The sequence below is a fragment of the Sminthopsis crassicaudata genome, chromosome 2, assembly GCF_048593235.1.
Source record: "Sminthopsis crassicaudata isolate SCR6 chromosome 2, ASM4859323v1, whole genome shotgun sequence".
Lineage (NCBI taxonomy): Eukaryota > Metazoa > Chordata > Mammalia > Dasyuromorphia > Dasyuridae > Sminthopsis > Sminthopsis crassicaudata.
The window spans coordinates 506,285,580-506,306,788 of record NC_133618.1 but is presented as its reverse complement, the minus strand read 5'-3'; the positions used below and the strand labels follow the sequence as shown (position 1 = coordinate 506,306,788).

The window sequence follows — 21,209 nt, the reverse complement described above, 5'->3', positions numbered from 1 at the left end:
TTGCCAAATCCCGATAATGTTATCGACCCTGAAATGAGCTACAAATCATCATTATTCCTTGGTAATTGCTGAGCAAGCTCTCCCATCACCCCAGAGTTACAGCCCCCCCTTCCTCTGCTCCTGAGACTTCTGTAGTCAGCCCCACAGTGAGAGAGGGAGTGGGCAGTGAAATGCGGCGAGAGTCACAAATAGGAAGCTCTCAGTTTGCACTCTGGCTCCCACTCCTCTCATGCCTATGACCTTGGACAAATCATGTGATAGCTCTGGGCCTCAGTTTCCTGATCTGTAAAATGGAATGGCTGGCCTTATTGGTCAATCCCATGAGACAGTAAACTCCTTGAAAGCAGGGCCTGGAATCTGCTTGGAACCGACCCTGGCCCAACATGCCATGCAGGCAAAAGTCTTATAATTAGTACCATTTAATGAGGGCATGATCATAGCAATAAAGCTACGGAGGAGGGCCAGGCCCTCTGGTTAGAACATGGGACCCAGGAGGTTGAACTTACAGATCTGATTCCCTCAAATGAGGCAATTAGCCTGCCTCCATTTCTCAGCTTAACTCCCAACCCTGGCCACGGACTGATCCAATCCTCCAGTCGTGCGCTGGCCCCATTCTCAGAAGGATCCCTAACCTCCCTGACCCCCAGAATGAATCCTAACCCAAGCTGCAGACCAGTCCCTGACCACATGGAAGCATCGGTATATTGTGACCACAAAAATGGGACCTTTTTAAAAAGAGGGTTGGTTCAATACAACTCATTACTGGAGATGCAGTCCGGTGGCAGATGGGTCAAGGAGCACGATACCTTCATCATCCTTAGTGCTAAATTCACCATTTAGAAAGACCCAGTGCCCATAATCCCAGCCAACAGCGGCTATCTTTTTGGCTACTCACCTGGGGGCTGCCTGTCCCAAACCCAAGCGTGGGGGTCGTGGGAACAGACATTGAGTGAGGCCCCATGGGGGAGCTGATGACAGAGAAGGGAGGGCCCATGCCATTAATGGGGGAGCTCAGGGTGCTGATGGGGGAGTGCAACTGGCTAGATGATCCAAGGGATGAGCCAAGGCCGGGGCCGATGGACGGGTGCAGGGAGGGGGCAGCCATGGACCCTCTGCCAGTGGGGGAATTCAGGGATGTGGAATTGACCTGGGTGGAAAAATCTGCAAGACAAAAACAAGAGAAAAACAATGGTTACCAAAAAACATTCATTTTCAAGGCTTCCTCTGAAGCTTCCAAGACACCAGGGCCCTCCATCGTCTGACTCCCCTGGACTGGGATGAAGGAGCCCCAAGGTTGGGACTAGCAGCCTACCCACAGCTGCCTACTTAGGGCCTCCCAGACCCAACAGCCCACAGTTATTGTCTGGAAGCATCCCGTCTCTCTAACTCCAGGCTCTCCAGGGGCTGAAGAAGAAATCTGTCTATTCTTCCCATGGTGGCTCCCTCAGAGTCAAGGGAGCCAATATTCCTTTTTCCTCCATTCCCTCGGGAGGAAAGTTAAGGAAGGTTCTAAGTCTCATTCCAGGTCACACAGAAACGCACCTGGAAACTAAGAACAGGGAGTTCCGTTCTGTTAGGGCCTAAGCAAAGGCTGCTGGTTTGCGGGTTTTCGGGGGGGCAGAGGAGGAAACAGTGCACATTACTCATGATGCATGGGTACGTTTAAAATCATCCCCAGAGAAGACTGATAGGGAGGGAAGGGGTGCGGGGAAGAGTTACACTAAACCTAAGACAATCCATGAGAGGGTTTGTGGCAGGTGGGCCATGTGTGATGTCAAAGCAAGTCAGGTTCTGGGTGCAGAGAGCCCTTCTTTCAGATGTGGGACGCAGGGGCAGGGAACAGGGCGTGGGAGTCGCGCTCAGGTGGCAAGGGGGTAATGCCAGGCTTGTGAGCGGCCAGTGGGATGAAGGGCACTGCAGAGCAGGGGCTCAGGTGTGGGAGTGCGGCCTTTCATCTTGGGGATTTCAAAGCATTCAGCAAACACTAATTATGACTCTCCACCCTGCGCCTTTACCAGGATGCCGGCCCATTAGGGGATAAACAAATTACCCACAGCCCAGTCAGAAGGCCACTGGGCGTGTGAGAAGCAGGATGGTGGGCCACACGTTTTCTCTGATCCCCAACTTCCCCAAGACAAAACAAGATAAAGCGGCTGCAGCCGTCTCCACGACACACAGAAAACGGAATCCCCGAAATCCATGAACTGGTGCCCTCTGGGCCTTGTGCTCTGCACCCCTCTGAATGCAGACGAAGAACCTGACACAGGTTCCCAACAAACCCATCCCCACACCGCAGCCCCTTCCCTCCTTCGAGTGTTTGATCTGTGGAAATTATGGCAACGCCCCGGCAACAGCAAGGCAGAGCTCTGAATCGGTTACATTGGGGTCCACGCCTCAGAGGGCAGCCTCTGAACCTCTGGGCCAGGCCAGGGAATGGGGGGCAGAACACCGTGCGGTGTGTCCGTGGGGAACCGGGCCGGGAGGAGACTCTGCAGCACTCCTGTAGGAACGAGGGGAAACGCGTGGCGGTCACCTGTGGCCAGGTATGACCTAAAAAAGCCCCGTAGGAGAGAAAGCTGGGCCAGAGAACCATGGCAGTGTGGAAGACCCAGAACCCAATGTCCAGAATGCCCTCCGAAGGGACAATAAGAACATGGAGAGGGGAAAACGAACCAAAATCATCCCAGATCCCAGGAAAAACAACCCAAAGATTCTGGGTGTAAGCAGATAAATCAACAGGAAAACTATTCACAACAGAAGGAACTATGTCCTCCAGATCCAAGAAAAAGCAGGAAAGAGAAATTAGCTAATAAACGCAACTCCAAAAGGGAACAGGTAACAGAGGAGAGGAGATTAGGGGTGAGGAGAAGAGAGCCAGTGGGCACAGGGCTGCTTAAAAAAGGATTAAAAGTAAAGTAACTAAAGAAGAGAATATTCTGTTTACTGCAGAAGAGAGGGGAAAACTTATCTCGAAAAATATCATAATATTTCAGACAGATGGAAGAAAATATAAACAATTCCCATAACTTTAAGTGTGAATGGATTAACAATCCAATAAAACAAAATAGAATGACAGATTGTATAACAAAAGTCTACAATCTGTTACTTACAAGAAGCACATTTTTAAAAATAAAAATATAAAATAAACCTGAGGAAATGGAGAAAAATTTACTACATATCAAATAAATTCAAAAAACCACAAATTGTTATCATATTATCTGAAAAAGCAAAAAAAAAAAAAAAAAAAAAAAAAAAAAAAGTGCAAAAATCAAAGATAAGCAAAAAAATTCTGAAAGAAACCATAGACAACAAATCAATATAAGCACTACAACCCATGATTAACAAACCAGTGAGTAATAAGCCCATACCTCTAAAAATCTTAGCATATAAACTGACAAAGGAAACACCTGAGCTGAGAGAGACACAGAGAGAAATACTATAGTGACAGAATACTTCAATAATCCTTTCTGAGTTTTGGACAAGTATTACAAAAATATAAACAAAAGGGAAAATATGGAATTGAACAAATTGCTGAAGAAATTAGAGTTGAGATTGTCTCTTAAGTGTCTTCTAAATGGGATAACAAAAAGAATATACATAATTTACCACATGTACCTAAGGCATAGAGATATTGCAAATAAATATAATGCGGGAATAGCTTATTTATCCTTTACATAACATAATGCAATAAAAATTGTCATTGGTTTAGGGACCACAAACAAAAGATACAGATCAAAATGGAAACTTGGAAATGAAATGTTAAATAATGAGTAGGCCAAAGAACAAGACATAGAAAACAAATTGTTATGTTACAGAAAATGGCAATGATGAATAAACATACTAGAATTTCTAGGTTTCAGCTAAAGCTGTCTTTGGGTAAAAAAAAAAATTACATCTTTACAAACAAAGATTAAAAAAAATATAAGAAAAGGGGATTAATGAACTAATAAATTTCTGAAGCTCCACTTGAAATGCATTTTTAAAAATTAGAAAGTCAACAAATAAATCTAAAATAAACACAAAAGAGAAAATGTTTTTAAAAATAGAGAGGGAATAAATACATAGAGGAAAAACTAAAACTGATCCTTTGAAACAATTAATAAAATTCACAAACTCTTGGTTAATCTAATTTAAAAGAATTCAGCAAAACAGCCGATGAGTACAGCAAAATCACAACAAAGACAGAAGAAATAAAAAGAATAATCAGAAGATATTATATACAGGTATAACAAGATCAAGAACATAAAAGAAATAGAGAAATATCTTCAAAATATAAAATATCCAACCTGTGAGAATATCAGAAAGAGATCCTAAATAACCCTATTTCAGAAAAGGAGCTAAATCTAGCTGTAAAGTACTACCAAAGGAAAAAACGATTAGTCCTAATGGATTTATAGAATAATGTTAACAATCTTTTAAAGAAGTTAGTCTCATATTTCATAGATATAGATTAATATAATTCATGAACACTGACTCAGAAATTGGATATAAAATCCTGCCAAACAGATTATAGAGAATCTATACAATAAGCCATTTATTATGACAAAGCAGGTTTATACCAAAAGTTTAAGGATGGTTCAGCATTAAGAAAACAATCAAAATAATTAATCCTTTTTAAAAATCAAAACATCCAAAGTCACATGAACATCTCATTAGATGTAGAAAAAGCCTTTGATAAAATACAACAATCTTTTATGCTAAAAAAAAAAAAAAAAACAAAACTCTACAAATTACAGGCACAGAAAGACCTTTGTTTTTATATCATAAAAAGCATCTATCTAAAATCAAAAGTAAGCATCATATGCAATGAGGATACACTAGAATCTTTTCCAAAAAGATATGAAAATGAAGCAAGGATGCCCACTCTCTCTCTCATATAATTTCATTTAGTTTTAAAAATACTAACAACAGCAAAAACTCAAGAGAAAGAAATCAGGTAAAGAGGAGATAAAACTATCCCTCAAGTGCTGACAATATGATAATATACTTGGAAAATTCCAAAGAATCAGCAAAGGTAATGAAATAATTAATTCTTTGAGCAAGTTGCAAGATATAAAATAAATCCTTAAAAAAATTTCTATATAATAACGACAAAAACAAATAATAATAATGATAATAATAATAATAATAATAATAATAATAATATAATAATAGAAAGGGAAACCCCATTCCAAATTACTACAAAATACATAGTATACCTGGGGACTAATCTACAAAAGCACACAAAAGACTTAAATAGATTATTCCTTCAAGAAATAAAGAATAACTTAAGTAGCTAGAGGAATATTCAGTGTTCAGGGCAATATAATAAATATAATGGTACCAAAATAATTCTTTACCAGGGTATTACCAAGAGAATATTTATAGAAATTAATGAAATAATAACAAAACTTGGAAAACCAAACTATCTAGAATATCCAGGAAAATAATGAAAAGAAATATGGATAAAATATACCTCTCACACCTAAAGGGGGAAGAAACATACATACCCAAACAAGAGATAGAGGTAATTCTAAAAAATAAAAGAGAGAATATTAATTACTTGAAACTGAAAAGCTTTCTCCATGGTGAAAATTAGTGCACTAGGATAAGAAGTAAAGCAGTCATATGGGAAAAAACATTTTGTATCAAATTTCTCTGAAAAGGATGTGGTACATGTGCAAAAAAAAATGTTTGTAGCAGCCCTTTTTGTAGTGTCAAGGAACTGGAAACTGAGTGGATGCCCATTAGTTGGAGAATGGCTGAATAAGTTATGGAATATGAAGGTTATGGAATATTATTGTTCTGTAAGAAATGACCAGCAGGATGATTTCAGAGAGGCCTGGAGAGACTTACATCAACTGATGCTGAGTGAAGTGAGCAGAACCGGGAGATCATTATACACTTCAACAATGATACTGTATGAGGATGTATTCTGATGGAAGTGGAAATCTTCAACAATGAGATGATGCAGGCCAATTCTAATAGACTTGTGATGGAAAGAGCTGTATCCAAGAGAGAGTACTATGGGGACTAAATACGGATCATAATGTAGTATTTTCACCTTTGCTATTGTTTGCTTGCCTTTTTAATTTTTTTTCTTTTTTAATTTGATTTTTCTTGTGTAGCATGATAATTATAGACAAATGTATAGAAGAACTGCAAATGTTTAATATATAATGGATTACTTGTTACCTAGGGGAGGAAACTGGGGGAAAGGAGGGAAAAAAATTTGGAACACAAGGCTTTGGAAAAGTGAAAGTTTAAAACTATCTTTGCATGTATTTTGAAAATAAAAAGTTATTATTAAAAAAGGAAAAAGATGTGGTATACATCTATGTATATGTGTACATATGTGACATACACATGTATATATAAACAAATATATATACACAAGACTAATAATAATTCCCCATAATGAACAACAACAACAAAAAAAAACAGTCATCAAAGGAATTGCAAAGTATTCAAATTATGTGAAAGAATGCTACAAAACACAATAAAATAGGGGAAATAGAAATCAAAACAATTCTATTTCACTTCATACCTTGCAAATTGACAAAGATAACAAAAAAAAATTAGCAATAATCAAGGTTGGACCAGATCCATAAGAATAAGAAGCACAATAATCAATATTGGTGAAGCTGTGAAACAACACAACCATTTTAGAAAACAATTTGGAATTATGCAAATAAAATGGCTTAACGTCCATCCCCTTAAAGGAAGCAATCAATAAAAAGAAAGTCCCCATAAACAACAAAATATTTATAGGAGCACTTTTTGTTACAGCAAGAATTGGAGCATCAATTGGAGAATGTCTAAACAAACTGTGATAACATGGATGGAATGAAATTAATCATAAGAAATATTGTGGGTGATGAATATAGAGAAACATGCAAAGAACTATATGAACTGAAACAGTAAAGTAAATAAAATCAAGAAAACAATGGATACAATAACCACAATAATGCAAATGGAAAAACAACCACACATCAAGAAAAAAAAAAGTAAACCTAACAAAATTATTAAGATCAATTGGGACTTGATTGGAAGAGTGCATCACTGACTCATCCCTTCTGGGAGGTGGGAGGTGTGTTATATACTGCACAAGTTTTCAGACTTTTTCAATATATTGATTTGTAATGCTGATTTTTTTCTTCTCTAAAAATATATTATTTGTTACATGGAATGATTCTCTGGGAGCAGGAAATGGGGGTGCTGGGGATAACTGTGTTAGGCAAAATCTATCAAAATCTGACATAAAAAGTCAGGTCCCTAAAAACTTTAGCTGCCTACATGAAGACAAGGGATTCGCATTATATAATTATTATCCAAAGGCTGATGGCCAGATATATACATCATTCAATCCTCATTTTCCTCCCTTGATTTTCTCCACAATTCCTCCTTTTCTCATTAACTCCAGTTCTCCCACTTCTAAGGAAAAAGACTGGACAGGACAGAGCTGGGCAGGGAAAGAGGCAAATAAAAGACACTTCACTATGCAAATAATTTTTGAATGGTCCAAAACTGACTCCAATCTTGGCTAAAATAAGGTCAGCTGATTATCGGCACTTCACAAATTCTCTCTCCCCTCACTCCCACTTTCTCTTCCAAATCATCACTGCAAACTAGTGAGAGTAGCTGCTATATGCAAAAGGCATAAATACCATATTCTAAATAAATTTCCAACTCTGAATTCTCATACATAGTAACAAAAAAAGAAAGAGGGAAGCCAGCCCATTTTATGGAAGCTGAATTTCGCGAAAACCTTGAATTTGTGTTTCATGTGATGGAGGCACCTACTAATAAAACACAAAATGACAATCCAGTTTCATTAGCTATTATTGTGTTAAAAAAAAAAAAAAAAGTGGTCAACCACATTTCAGGACCTGCGAGTGTGGAAACTCCACGAATGCAGGAAATGCTCATGTTAAAGAGTGAGGGATGGATTTACGAAAGTCTAAAAGAAGAAAGAAATGGGCTTGTGTTACAAAGTAATATAACCACCGATAGACAAGTAGTGTGATACAATGCTCAACATAGCACATGAATGAATGGCTACCATCTTACCACCTTACTGCCTCCCTCCCCAATTTTTCCAATGTACTTAAGAGGATATTTTCTATAGAGGTATGCCTGATTTTACAATTCAAGCAATGGGGAAATCACAGATTGCTTTTTTATAAGTTAGTTTTGTATAGAATGTTAAGAGAAGACACAAAAGGGGAGGAAGAATTTATGTGTGTTTATGTTTGAATAGATATGTACATGTATATTTGTGTATAAACTATATTAAAGAGGACCTAGAGGCCCAGGACATGAGTGCTCTAATGATGGTCAGCTAAGTGGTGCAGCAGAGAAAGCGCTAGACCTGGAGTCAAGGAAAGTTATCTACCTGAGTTCAAATCAGGCCTCAGATACTAGCTGTGTGACCCTGGACACATTCCTCAGTTTCCTCATCTGTAAAATAATCTGGAGGAAAAAAGATGACAAACCACTCTAGTTCTCTCTTCCAAGAAAACCCCGAAAGTCATGCAGTCAAAAAGAATTAAACAACAACTTTGCAGACCCACTCAGCGAGATTTCTACTCCGAAGTAAGATCACTCAATTCGGAACTGGGTACATGAATAGAACAGGGCCTTTTTTCTTCCCAATCCCCGGATAAATCATTTGAGCTTCAATTTCCTCTTCTGTAAAATGAATCTCGGCAATCCCTATTACCCTTCCGGTTCTACCACTCTGTGATTCTGGGCCTGCTCAGCCATGGGTCAACATCCAGGCCCTTAACACAAAGGGGTCAGTGAAAAGAAGAGGACGTCCTGAGTTCAGTGAATGGGTCCATTCCCCTGTCACCATCCGCATTCTTGGTCGCTTCCATTGTACCACTGGGAACGGAACTGGGACTGTACTCACACCTCTGGGAGTTGGCTAAGAACAGCTCTCTGAAGGGAAGAAGTCCCTCCTCCCTCCATCTCCTCCCATTCTCCACCTCCTCTTCCTCTTCCCTTAGGGAACTGAGTGGAGTCTAGCTGGGGAATGAAGGCGGGGGATAATTCAGGGAGAGAAATATAAATAGGCTCCAAAAGAGTGAAGGGAGGATGGGGAATCATTCCTGGCACTGCCTCCTGATCCTATCCCCGTTACCTTCAAGGCAGCTTCGAAGGTACTTTACACAGCAGTAATAACAGCTGCTGCAGTAGCCCCTCAGGAGGGCTTTCAGCTGTTTCTCCGGGTCAGCCCGGCCAGAATCTTGAGGGGGTGTTATTTTCTGGAGGGGCTGGGGGAGGAAGGAGGCTTTTTAAGTAATAAAATGCCAACTAGTAAATTTGTACCTCAGCAGGGGGAAAAACTGAATCACTCCTTCTGCACTTTATTTTCAGGACTGAAGAGGTCCTGATTGGGCCCAGAGCAGAAAAGAGAGCTTCCACTCCTTCTGGGCTGGTCTGTTTGGTTCCTTACCACCGCCATCCCCCTCCCCAATCGGCAGGAAGGAGAGGAGAAGGTAGGGCAAAAGCCCAACATATGACTGGTCCGGAAGGAAGAAGCTGGCCCAACTCTCCATGGCCCCGTATCCCAAGTTGGGGAAGGTGAACCAGGGTTTGAGATGGAACCCACTTCCTAATGCCAGTCATCCTTGTCCCCAACCAATGCCTGTCCTGGCTACGCCCCGTCTGCTGAGAAATGGGACATGACAGAAAACTTGGAAAACGAGCAGATAAGCAACAAAAACAACTTGGGGAGGAGGGAACTAGTGGAAGATGTTAGAGGAGGGAGAGACAGTGGGGGAGCGAGGGGACAGGGAAAATGGGAGAGGAGAAAAAGTGAGAGGAAGAGAGGACTGTGAGAGGATCACAGAATTTTCTTGGTACAGGATCTCAAGTTGAAGAACCGTGATTCGAACCCTGCATGTGACGCTTACTAGCCTGAGAAAAATCCCTTAAATCCCCTGGACCTCAGTTTCCTCATTTGTAAAACTAGGGGATGGCAGACCCCAACCCTTGTACCTTAGACATCCAGCCCTAACTGCAGAGATGCAGCTCTGAGACCCAGAGAAAAGGGTCCAACTTAATGATAGTCCTAGACCTGGTCTAGCTGCACTCTTTCTGGTACAAGTGCAATCCTAAACCCATTCAGATCACAGTTTTATCTCCAACTTCCAAAAGACTCCTGAGGAGGAGAAAAGCTCCGTTCCCCCAGAGCGGGCAGATGCATCCAATGAACAGTCAAGGAGCATCCTTCCTAGGGCCTGCAGGACCCAGGGAGGGCAGGCAAAGGCTGGAGCCATAACTGCTCCCCATGTGTACCCTTCGCACCACTCCCACCCCTCAGGAGGCTCTGATTCTGGGGTCTAGAGCAACAGTAGCTCTGCCTCTGGCCACACACTCACATTAGGCAGAAACAGGAGGGGGAAAGAACAAGAAGCCACAGGCCCCCAACCGTGGGGGCTGGCCAGAGATCCCTTGGCTCCCCTCACGAGAGCTTGCCCACGTTCCGGCGGCTCCGCAGCTCGGGCCCTGGCATCCCCAGTCCCTGTACCACCCCCCCTTCCCACACCCTTGGCCCCAACGCCCACTAGGCTCATCCTGTTTACACACAACTTCCATAACAGACACGTTCTGAAGTACTGCGAGGCGACAGTCTGGCAGCTTATTCTAGAGCAAGTCTGGAGAGAGGTACTTTCTGGCCAGGAAAGGGACTGGGGTGGGGAAGAGGAAGGAAGTCCTCCAATTAAAAGGAAAAACCTCAGTGTGTTTCCTCCACGTGCACGCTGGCTGTGGTTTTTTAAGGCGGTTTATCAGTTCCCACCCCTCTGGTAGCAATGCAATGATAAGGGGTTATTCGAATTTATGTACATGCATGCACCCACTCCTATATGTTTATATAAACATGCACATACATACACACATATACTTATCAATATAGTGCTCTGGATTCTCTGAAACTCTGGTTAGGAAAAACTAAGCATTAGGGCTCTCCAAAAGTGGAATGGGATGTCTCAGGGCCTGGTGGATTCTTCCTCCCTTACTGAAGGTCTTCAGGCAGACACTGGGTGACCACTTGCTAAATGTATAGGGTGTCCTAAAAGTTTTAGTGCATTCTGAAGCTTTAGTGACTTAAAAACCACACTGCAGCATTTGGAGCATTGTACTCTTTTCAGGTACGTGTTAGATGACAGCCTGAGGTTCCTCTAAATTCTGTGAGGGATGGGAGATGGCCAAGAAGTTATCATCACTTGGGAGATTTGGATAGCTCAAAGAAGGCAAGATCTGGCACTCATGTCTAAGAAATTAACAGTGCTGCCATCTGACTATCTTCTGCCTCTTGGCCCCTGGGGCTCACGTATACCCACAGTTTCTTAGTTGAGGCATTTGGGGATCAGCTAACCAGAGTTTCAAAGAATCCAGAGCACTATATTGAATTTGTCTTTTAGGGACAAACACAATAAATCTGAATCTTTACATGAACGCCCTTCAAAAACTTGAGGATTTTTATGTTCTCAGTCTTCTCTTCAAGCTAAATGCCTCAGTTCCTTCAACCAATATCATACAACATGGCTTTAAGACCTTTCCCTAACCTGGCTGCCTTCCTCTGGACACTCTGTAGCATATATTCCAGAAGAAGCTTGACTAGGACAAAATACAGGAGGACTAACCCCTTTTTCTTATGTATTATAAACTATATATAATTATGTATAAATTATTTATTATTATGAGATAAGACTCTTATCACAGCCCCAACTTCCCTCCCACAATACACTTCAGAATCTTACAGATTACAGATCATTACACCAAAACCCTCCTCAATTTTTTTTCAAATAAACCATAACTACTCCACCCTCTGCTTGTGACGCTGACTTTTTGAACCCATGTATAAGACTTTACATTTATCCATATAGTATTATTACTAGAGGCAGCCCAGTTCTCTAGCCTGTAAAGATCTTTTGGGATTCTGACATTGTCACCCAGAATTTTAACTACTCAAACCCAGTTTTATGTCTTCTTTGAGTTCCGGGCCTATAGTAACATCTACCCACGTAGCAAGCATCCTGAAGAGGAACAACCTAACCCCAAGCTGGGGATAATTCTGTAAGTCTTCACAAATGATCTTATGGCACATCATAGGATCTTCTCAATCTCTCTACCAATCATCTGGCCCAATTATTCCTTTGGGCCTTGAAATTTTTTTCAGTCTCTAAGAATTCTCCATTAAAATGCAAACAATGCTAGCAATGTAGAGCTGCTATCTGTGTGGGACAAGACTAACACCAAAGTTTCCTAAATCATTTTATTCTGTCCCTTCTATAAATGTCTACTGTCCCTGAGAAATCAGAGCTACACAAATTGGTGGCAGATAGGCCAGGAGCAGACATGGACTTCCCCAATGTCCCATCCTCCTTGCTCAGCCCCCATTGAGAGGCTATGTGGTTTCCTCCAAGTCTCACCACACCCTGTATTAACCCTTTGAGCCCTATGACAGGAAATGAGGGGACAGTTTTATTGAGCTGGGGCTAAAGCTGGGAAGGGGGAGCCCCCACCAACTCTCTTCCGTATCAATCTGTCCTCCCCTCCCACTTATCTCAAAGGGAAGGTGATGGTGGTGGTGAGGGGAAGATGAGAGGGCAGGAAATGCCAGTCTGAGCTCCTATCTGCCCATCTTGGTTGGCAAGGCAGAGCAGATCCCCCTCTGTATCTTCATTACCTGATACAGGGAGCCTACCACCTCTGCTAGGGTGATAACCACTGAACCACTTGGTTTATACAGGTCTCATCACACCTTGGCCCTCTGCATCAACGGCCTCCCACCTTAGAGCCAAACTGAGCTTAGTCTCCTAGTCAGAAGCAATGTGCAGTCATTCACCAGACTAACCCACAAGGGCCTGGTCGTGCCTGCTATCTCTGGGTGTATATTCCATTCTAGCTCTATCTGCCATAGGACAGAAATATTCCATTACAAGATTGTCTCAATTCATAGACTCTTCTAAGATATTCAGAATTAGAAAAAAAAGAAAAAAAAAACTTTAGAAGTAACCCTAGTCAAATAGGAACTTAAGCCCAGAAAGGGTAAGGGCCTGGTCAGTCCAGGTTATATGGGTACTAGAAACTGAGTTTTAATCTTCTATTATTTTGCTTTCAATTCAATTCAAAAAATATGCTTTGAGCACCAACTAAGTGATGAAACCCTGGAAGGGAGACAAGACAGAGAAGGAACGATCTTCTTTCTATAAAGGCCACAGTCTTGTTGAAGAGTCAGGATTCTCACACACAAAATAGCTGGATAAGAGTACAGGGCAAAGGACAGGAGCTCACAGCAAGAGGAGACTGCAAGGGGGGATCAAGGAGGAAACCAGATTGGAAGGGAACCCTGTTTGGGAAGGGAAGGGAATGAAGGAAAAAGATGGGATGGAAAATATTCCCAATGCTGTGATTTGAAAAGGTTTCATGTAGAAGGTAGCGGGCTGTTTCCCTTATTTCTGGAGAGGGATGCTAATAATGGCCCCAACTTCCTTTTCCGTAGCATTTTAACGTTTACGAAGCATTTTCCTCACAACATGCCTGTGAGGTATTGTTCTCCCCATGTCACAGATGAGGAAACTAAGGCTGAGTGGCTTGGCCAAGGTCACAACACGAGGGGGCACCTGAGCCAGGATTCAAAGCCCTGCCTCCTGGCTGCTGTCCCACACTCGCCCTAGCCCCCTACCCTGCCGAAAGCCCGCGGGACGACTTTGGGCCGGATGATTTCAGTCATTTGCTGGGCACGATCTGGCCTGGTGCAGAGGGAAAAACCCGATGAGAAGCTGCCCTCTCTCATCGACACCTCTGGGAAGTGAAACCGTCCCGCTGGGCAGTGCAGGAGTATCCCTGAGGCATCCCCAGTTGGTTTTACCCCCCCATCCCACCCACCCACTTCTTCCGGATGGGACGCTTCCCTCGCTTGGCAGGAGACAGAAGTGGCTGCTGTGGTACAGGGCTGTGGCCCAGCAGGGTTCACTGGAAACCCAGCAGGGAAGCCAAGGAGTCTGCCTGAATCTGCCCAGAGAATCAGAAAAAGACTGACTCGGAGGGTGAGACTGTGGAAAGTCCCCAAAGAATATAACTGTCTACATTTTTTTTAAATTCCTATAGGGAAATGGACTTAAGAGATTCACATCTGAGAGCAGGGCTAGTTTCAATCTGTCAGTAAGCACCTATTATTACATTATTTATTATTGTTGTTAAGCACCTGTTCGTATGAGGCAGCACTGTTGGGCACTGGGCACTCCGGCAGCCAAGTGAAAGCCCTGCCCTCCAGAAGCTTACAGTCTTCCACACCTCCACACCTGTTCCTCCCTCTCGGCCTTGTCACCCCAAGAACAGCTGCCTGTCAAGACTCAACGCAGATCCCACTCCTCTCAGAAGACCCTGCGGGCCATTCCCCACACCACCAAACGCAGAAGGGAGAGGGCTGGAGGAGCAGGATGGTAACAGAATGGGAAGGCAGAAGCCTGGGATTCAAATCCCAGTCCAGCCAGTCATTCTCAGTGACCAAGCCACCAAACCTCCCTAGTCTCAGCTTCTCCATCTTAAAACACACGGGGAGAAGAACCAAGGAATGAAAGGCCTCACAGGCCCCCTCCAGCTCTAGATCGAGGGGCGCCTTTCAGAGCCCAAGTAGTATAACATTCTCATCTTACAAATAAGGAGACTGAGGGTCAGGTAACGTGTTTGCAGCCACACAGGTGTTATCCAAACCAAGATTGGATTCTGTATTCTGACTCTAAATCAGGAATTTTTAGAGTTGTTCACAATGATCTTGATGACTGTTTAGTTCCAACCCTGCAGTAATGCCCTCTACAAATAGTTCCCCAACGCCTCTAGTATAAAATTCAAATTCAAGCTGGCTCCAAGCTGCTTTCTGAGGCCAAGTACTCCCTTCCCCAGGCATCCCAGCCAAGCTGGCACACTCACTAGTTCCCATGTAAGACGTTCTGTCTCCCATGTCTGGGCATTTTGCATGAGACATCCCTCAAATGTTGTTCCTCCACACGTCCAACTCTATTTGGGGCTCAGCACAATGGCTATTTCCCACAGGCGGCCATTTCTGGTTTCCCAGTTGTTCATGTACCCACACTCACACTCGCCTGTCACATTTACACATTACAATTACCTGCTATATATTTTGCATCCACCTGTGTATATGTGTTCCCCTTAATGCAAGGGAGAGCACTGTTTCATTTTTGCCTCTACATCTCCAGCATGGTAATTAAACAAGTTCAACAAGTGGCCTTCAGCTTTTGCTTGAAGACCTCCCACTATTTCCTGAGGAGAGACCCTCCACTATCTCCCGAGGCAGCCCGCTCTGCTTTCTACGATTTCCACTGGTTTAAAAGTTGGCTTTTCCTTATCAAACCAAAATTAGCCTCTCTGAAATTCTGGGGCTTAACAGAAGAAACCTAATCTCCTTCCAACTTCACAGCCTTCAAATACCTGAAGACAGCTGTCATGTCCCACCTCAGTATCTTCTCTTGTATGGGTTAAAAATGCACCAGTGACTTCAGTTCCTCTTAGAGACCCATCCTGATCATCCTTCCCAGAACAGTCTGCAGCCTATCTACAGCCATCCAAGTATTCAGTCCATGAACTCAGCACAACCTTTCAGAAGTAGCCCAATCCAAGCACAGTGTGGTGGGAATTAATAATAATAACATTTATATGGTGCTTACGAGGTGCCGAGCACTGTGCTAGGTGCTTTACAGTTATCATCTCATTTGATCATCAATCCGGGGAGGTAGATATTACTATCCTCATTTTACAGATGAGGAAACGGAGGCAGGTGGGAACGATTTGCCCAGGTCACAGCTAATAATGGTCTGAGTTCATATCTGAACACAGGTATTTCTGACTCCAGGCCTGGCGCTCTATCCAATGAACAACCCAGCTGCCTGACTAGAGGCTGTGCTTCTCTTAACAAAGCCTAAGATAATAACTTTCTTGGCAGCTATACCACAATGCTGGTATAATACTGGCTTGCTATCCACTAAAACCCCCTGATCTTTTTCAGATGAGTTCTTAACCATTGCTCTTCACTCATCTCATAATGGCAAAGCTGATTTTTTCACCCATTTGACATTAATTCCTATTCAATTTCATCTTATTTGATTTAGCCAGTGATCTAAACCTCACAGATATCCCAAAACCCTATCTCTGCTACCCAGCATATTAGCTATTCCTCTAAACTTTGTGTCATCCTCCCATACCACCTCCTCTTTGTGAGTCACAAGTTTGTCATCCAGAAAATGGAAGGAATCTAATTGATCTCAAGGAGCCTTTTCAACTTTCAAATCCTTCTAAGACATTGTAATCCAGTCTACAAACTTCCACCCAGTTAGGAATTCCCTCTACAACATCTGGCAAAGGGTCATCCAAGCAGTAGCCAAAGAAACACCTACTGACTTACTAAGACAGCAATAAATCACAAAAAGTAAAACGGGTACTCTGCACACCCTCTGCTCGGCCTGCGGTTCGGACGGGCCAGTTTTCCTCCAGGAGGCTGGACGAAGTTCTATACTGCGTGGCCAGGAGGAAAAGCTACTTCTAAAGCGCGGTCACCTTCAGATCAGGCAGGTACCTGACTGGGGAAGAAATGTGTCTTAGGAGGAGGATCTAGGCGCTATCTTGCCGAAGTAAGAAGCCAGGATCCGTCTTCCTCTGACCAGTCAGGCTCCTTTGCCCTTGCTCTTGCCCTCGTGAAAATGACCTGCTGACTCCTAGCTGAGTTTCAGTTTACCAGTTCAGTGACAGGGGTTGAAATTACAGCCTGGATTAGAAGCTGGTTCCACTGTAACACTGCCCACTTACCTTCCTCTACCCTTCACTCCCCAAATCTCAGCGGTCTCCAGAATGTCCCTCACACAGCCCTTCCCAATATGGCCAAATCAGATTAAATTGTAATTGGGAAGCAGTTGACAAAATAAATAGAAATGCAATAACCCATAGATAATATTACATTTTAAAATTAAGGTCACGGGCATTTCTACTTGGCCTCAAGTACTGAATCAAGAATATAGCCATGGGAATGAGAAAAAATTGAGTGGCCCAATAATTAGAAAAAGAACAAGTCCTGAATCTCTCCCAAAGGGAAGTAATGGTAATGTGCTATAAGCCCCCTTTACCTCTGCAGAGTTACTAATGGGCCAGATAAATGTAATTATGATAATAGCTAATATTTATATAGCTCTTACTTATAACCCAGGAATTATGCAAAGCATTTTACAATTATTATCTCATTTGATCTTCACAATGATCTTTGGAGGAAGGTTCTATTATTGTTCCCATTGTATAGATGAGGAAACTGAAGCAAACAGATAAAGGGAAGAAGAAGGAGTGAGTACACACAAAGTCCCCAGAGGAACCCAGAGAAAATACATCTGTAGTCAGTAAATGTAGGCAAAACCCTGGCCCTGCTCCCTATTATCTGTGTGCCCTTTGGCAAATCATATAACCTCCCCACCATGAAACAAATCATCTCTCTCACAACTCCACATTACCAGGAAACTAGAAACTGTGAAGGATTTCTCTCCCAGGAGACACAGATTATTCATTAATTGGGCTCCCACAACCGAGGATTTAGTGGCAATCGTCTGGCCCAATTCCTTCATTTTTGCAAGACAGGAAACTGAGGCCCAGAACAGCAGGAGCCTCACACAGGGAGTCAAGGATTCCAGAAGAATTTTTTTCTGGGGCTCCAGAGGGAGCATTCCCCCTCTGATGTCATCAGGAAAGGGGGCTGGGGCTGGGACAGAGAGGGGGAAGGAACAGGAAGTATGAGTAAGAAGGGAAATATGAGAAGGGGAGGGGGAGCACAGAGAAACTGCCAGGGAGGGGCAGCGGGGAAGGGGCACCGAGGGGGGCTGGGAGTCGGCTGCCTGAGGAGGAGGACCGGGCAGGGAGGATTCTGCTGAGGAAGCACTGTGGCTCAATCACACGCTTGTACAAAGATGTCACAACAGCCCTGAGAAATTGCAGGCTCTGATTTCAGCCCTCCAGTCCCGAGGTGCCCCATGTCACAGCGCACATGCACTGCTCAGCACAGCTCCTAACTGATGGGCTGCCTGGGCCGGGGGAGGCGAGAAGAGATGCCCCGCTGCTTGAGTGATGTATGGGGTTCCCCGGGGACGCTCAGCAGGACGTAATGTGGAACTTCCATGGGAGCCCCGAGGCCCCCCGTGGTGCGGGGCCAGGGAGGGGACGGTCAGGGAATGAGGAAGGGAAGCAATCAGTGGCCATGGGTTCAAATCTGTCCCGCCACTTACTGCCCAGGTTTCCTTAGGCAAGTGTTTCCTCCTAGTCCTGTTAGACTAAATGGTGTCTTAAGTTCCCCTTCTAGCTCTAAGTCCGATTGGGTGTGCCTGCATACTTACACATACATGTGGACGGGTTTGTGTATGTGCATGTACTGCACATACTTTTAAGTGTACATACGGTCTCCCCTTGAGGGCAGGGACTGTTTCCCCAAAAAGTGCCAGTGCACATTTCAAACTTCAATAGCTTCAAACCATTCAAAGATTTCTGAGACATCCTGTATGGAGGAGACCCTTAATAAATGCTTGTTTGGCTGATCTATTGAATGATTGATTGACTGACTGATTAGAGGCCAAGTATAAAATAAGGCAACTGGATTGGATGGTTTATTCAGGTCCTCCCTTGCCCTTTTCCCCCACCCTATTGCATAGCAACGAAGGTGACTTGGTGCTTGCTGGGTGGGACCCCAACTGAGCTGGGCATGGCAGAAAGAGTCTGGGCTTTGGGAGAAGCAAGGGGCCCAGCTGAGGTACAGCTCCCCATCCAGGGTTCACTGAAACCGGGCGCTTGCTGAACACTCAGCCGTGTCCTGGCCCGGGCACCCGGTAGGCGTACGATAAACTCTAGCTGTAGTGACAGTAATGCCGGCGCCGGTAATTGGCTTTCACAAGAACTGGTATAGCGGCTAAGAAAGCTCCACTTGTCCAAGATCCCAAGCTCCCCAAGGGTAAAGACTCTGCCTGGCTGCCCCACGAAGAGGTTTTACACTTGAAGGCAATAAATTTAAAACTTTACAATAAATAATAGAAGTGTTTGATGATGCATCCATTACAAATGCACACCCTCACCTGCAGGCAGACCTCACTTCTCACCACCCACCCCCAATCCCAGCCCATTCTCACCTCGAGGCCTTTGTTTACTCAATTCTCTAAGTTAGGGCAGACTTCAGCCCTACCACCTTCCCCGACCATCTGGGCTGCACGGCTCAGAGGGCCCTCTTCCCTCCTCTCTGAGCCCCCTCAGCACCTTCTCTCAACTGCTCAACTTAGCACAAACCCGACACAAAATTTGTGTGTATACATGGGCGGCTATGTAGCAGCTAGAATGTCAGATGTGGAGTCAGGAAGACTCATCATCCTGAGTTCCATCTGACCTCAGACACTTACTTGCTGTGTGATTTGGACAAGTCATTTAGAACTATTGCCTCAGTTTCCCTATCTGTAAAATAAGGTAGAAAAGGAAATGGCAAACCTCTCCAGTATCTTTGGTAGGAAAACCTCAAACAGGATTCCCAAAGAGTCGGACATGATTTAAACGACTGAACTACATAAGTGCATACAAACATACATGTCTTTAGTTATATGCACATGTACAAGAATATTTACATACACACATGTACACACACGTGTGTATAGCTATATCCACACATACCCACAGATATTTATTGTGCACCTGCCACTCTTCTAGAACTAGGATGAAAAAGAATCCAGGGCCCCTAATTTCATGGAGCTCATGGAAGTAAATATGATAGCAGGTGGAGCGTGGTAAGGCAAAGAAGCAATCCAAAGTTCTGAGGAGGGAAAGGACCCTAATGGCTAACAAGGCCCATCCAAGTTTTCACAGAGGAAGTATCATCTGAACAAACCCCTAAAGGGTAAAACATGAAGTGAGACTGTGCTCCGGGAGGGGCCTGGCCTAAGCCAGTGCTCAGTCCAACCAGGTGAGTCTTACCTGCCTGCCCTGACTATGCGCCCCTTTGGGTAGCGATTGGAGTTCTACTCCCCTTCAAACCCCCTGTCAGGGGAGCACTATGAGCTTAATAACCCCCCCACCGCTTGGTGAGTGACTGATAATTGAGCCATTCCGAGGTAGCCCGCGTGTCCTCCCTGCCCCCTGGAGCCGGAGGTTACCCAGAAGCGGGATGGATGCCTGGGGCTGCAGGCCCGGGCACGAGGCAGGGCGCGGGCGCAGAGGAAGCCGGCCACTAAGGCTCGCACCGAGGCTGTTGCTAGGAACACTGAGGGGCCCCGGAGTGGCAGAGGAAGTGGAGATCTTGGTGACTGATATTCTCAATAAGAAGGGGATGTGGAGAAGAGATAGGAAAATGCACCTTCCTCCCTTCTTGGCAGAGATGAGGAACTAGGGCTGTAGAATAATGCTCACAGCATCAGACTCCGTGTCACGTTGGTTAGTTTGGCTAAAATGCTCCTGTTTTCCCCTTTTGTATTCTGTATTATAAGGGATGGCTCTGAAGGAGGGAAGGGAAGAGGGATAAATCTAGAAGCAAGAGTGATCTAAGAAGGAAATGTCTCGTGGATGTGTGCTCTGAGTCCTGTCTGTCCACTGCATGCCCGCGGGCAGCTCGGGGAAAAGCCACCAGAACTCGGGGAAAGGCCCTGAAGACTCTGGAGCCAGCATAGACCAGTGAGGCCTGGCCCACAACAGCTACAGGAGAAACATTTCTCGAGAAGGGTCCTCAAAAAAACAAAACCAAGGCTCGGGCAGGGGGTGTAGCTGCAAGGGGCGGGCAGTCATGGGCTGGCCAAAGAACCCTTTCCCTCAGAATGGAACTCTGTGTGTGTGTGTGTGTGTGTGTGTGTGTGTGTGTGTGTGTGTGTGTGTGTTTCAAAGGGTATCTATTTCCATGCTGTCACTACATGCTCAAAACCATCCTCTAAGGCAGTTAAGACAGGGATTATTGTCAAAGAATGCTGAATCTGGGGTCAGAGGATTTGGGTTCCAATTCTTTTAGAGGGAATGGCTTAGTTATCTTTTCTTTCTTTCTTTCTTTCTTTCTTTCTTTCTTTCTTTCTTTCTTTCTTTCTTTCTTTCTTTCTTTCTTTCTTTCTTTTTTGTAATTTTTTAAACTTAAAAACAAATCAAGAAAAAAAAGAACATCTCCATGTAACAGGCAAACATGAGAGGAATTAACATAAAACAATAAATTTTCA

At 43.9% G+C, this 21,209-nt stretch overlaps 1 protein-coding gene across 2 annotated transcripts in view; it reads right to left on the bottom strand.

Annotated features, from left to right (window-relative positions):
- Window positions 1–21,209, bottom strand: part of RXRA (retinoid X receptor alpha) — a 271,189-nt gene that overhangs the window by 81,424 nt on the left and 168,556 nt on the right. For both annotated transcript variants that reach the window (XM_074294066.1, XM_074294067.1), the window contains one exon: window positions 896–1,161. In XM_074294066.1, coding sequence (XP_074150167.1) covers window positions 896–1,161 — 266 coding nt within the window. The remainder of the gene's footprint in view (window positions 1–895; window positions 1,162–21,209) is intronic.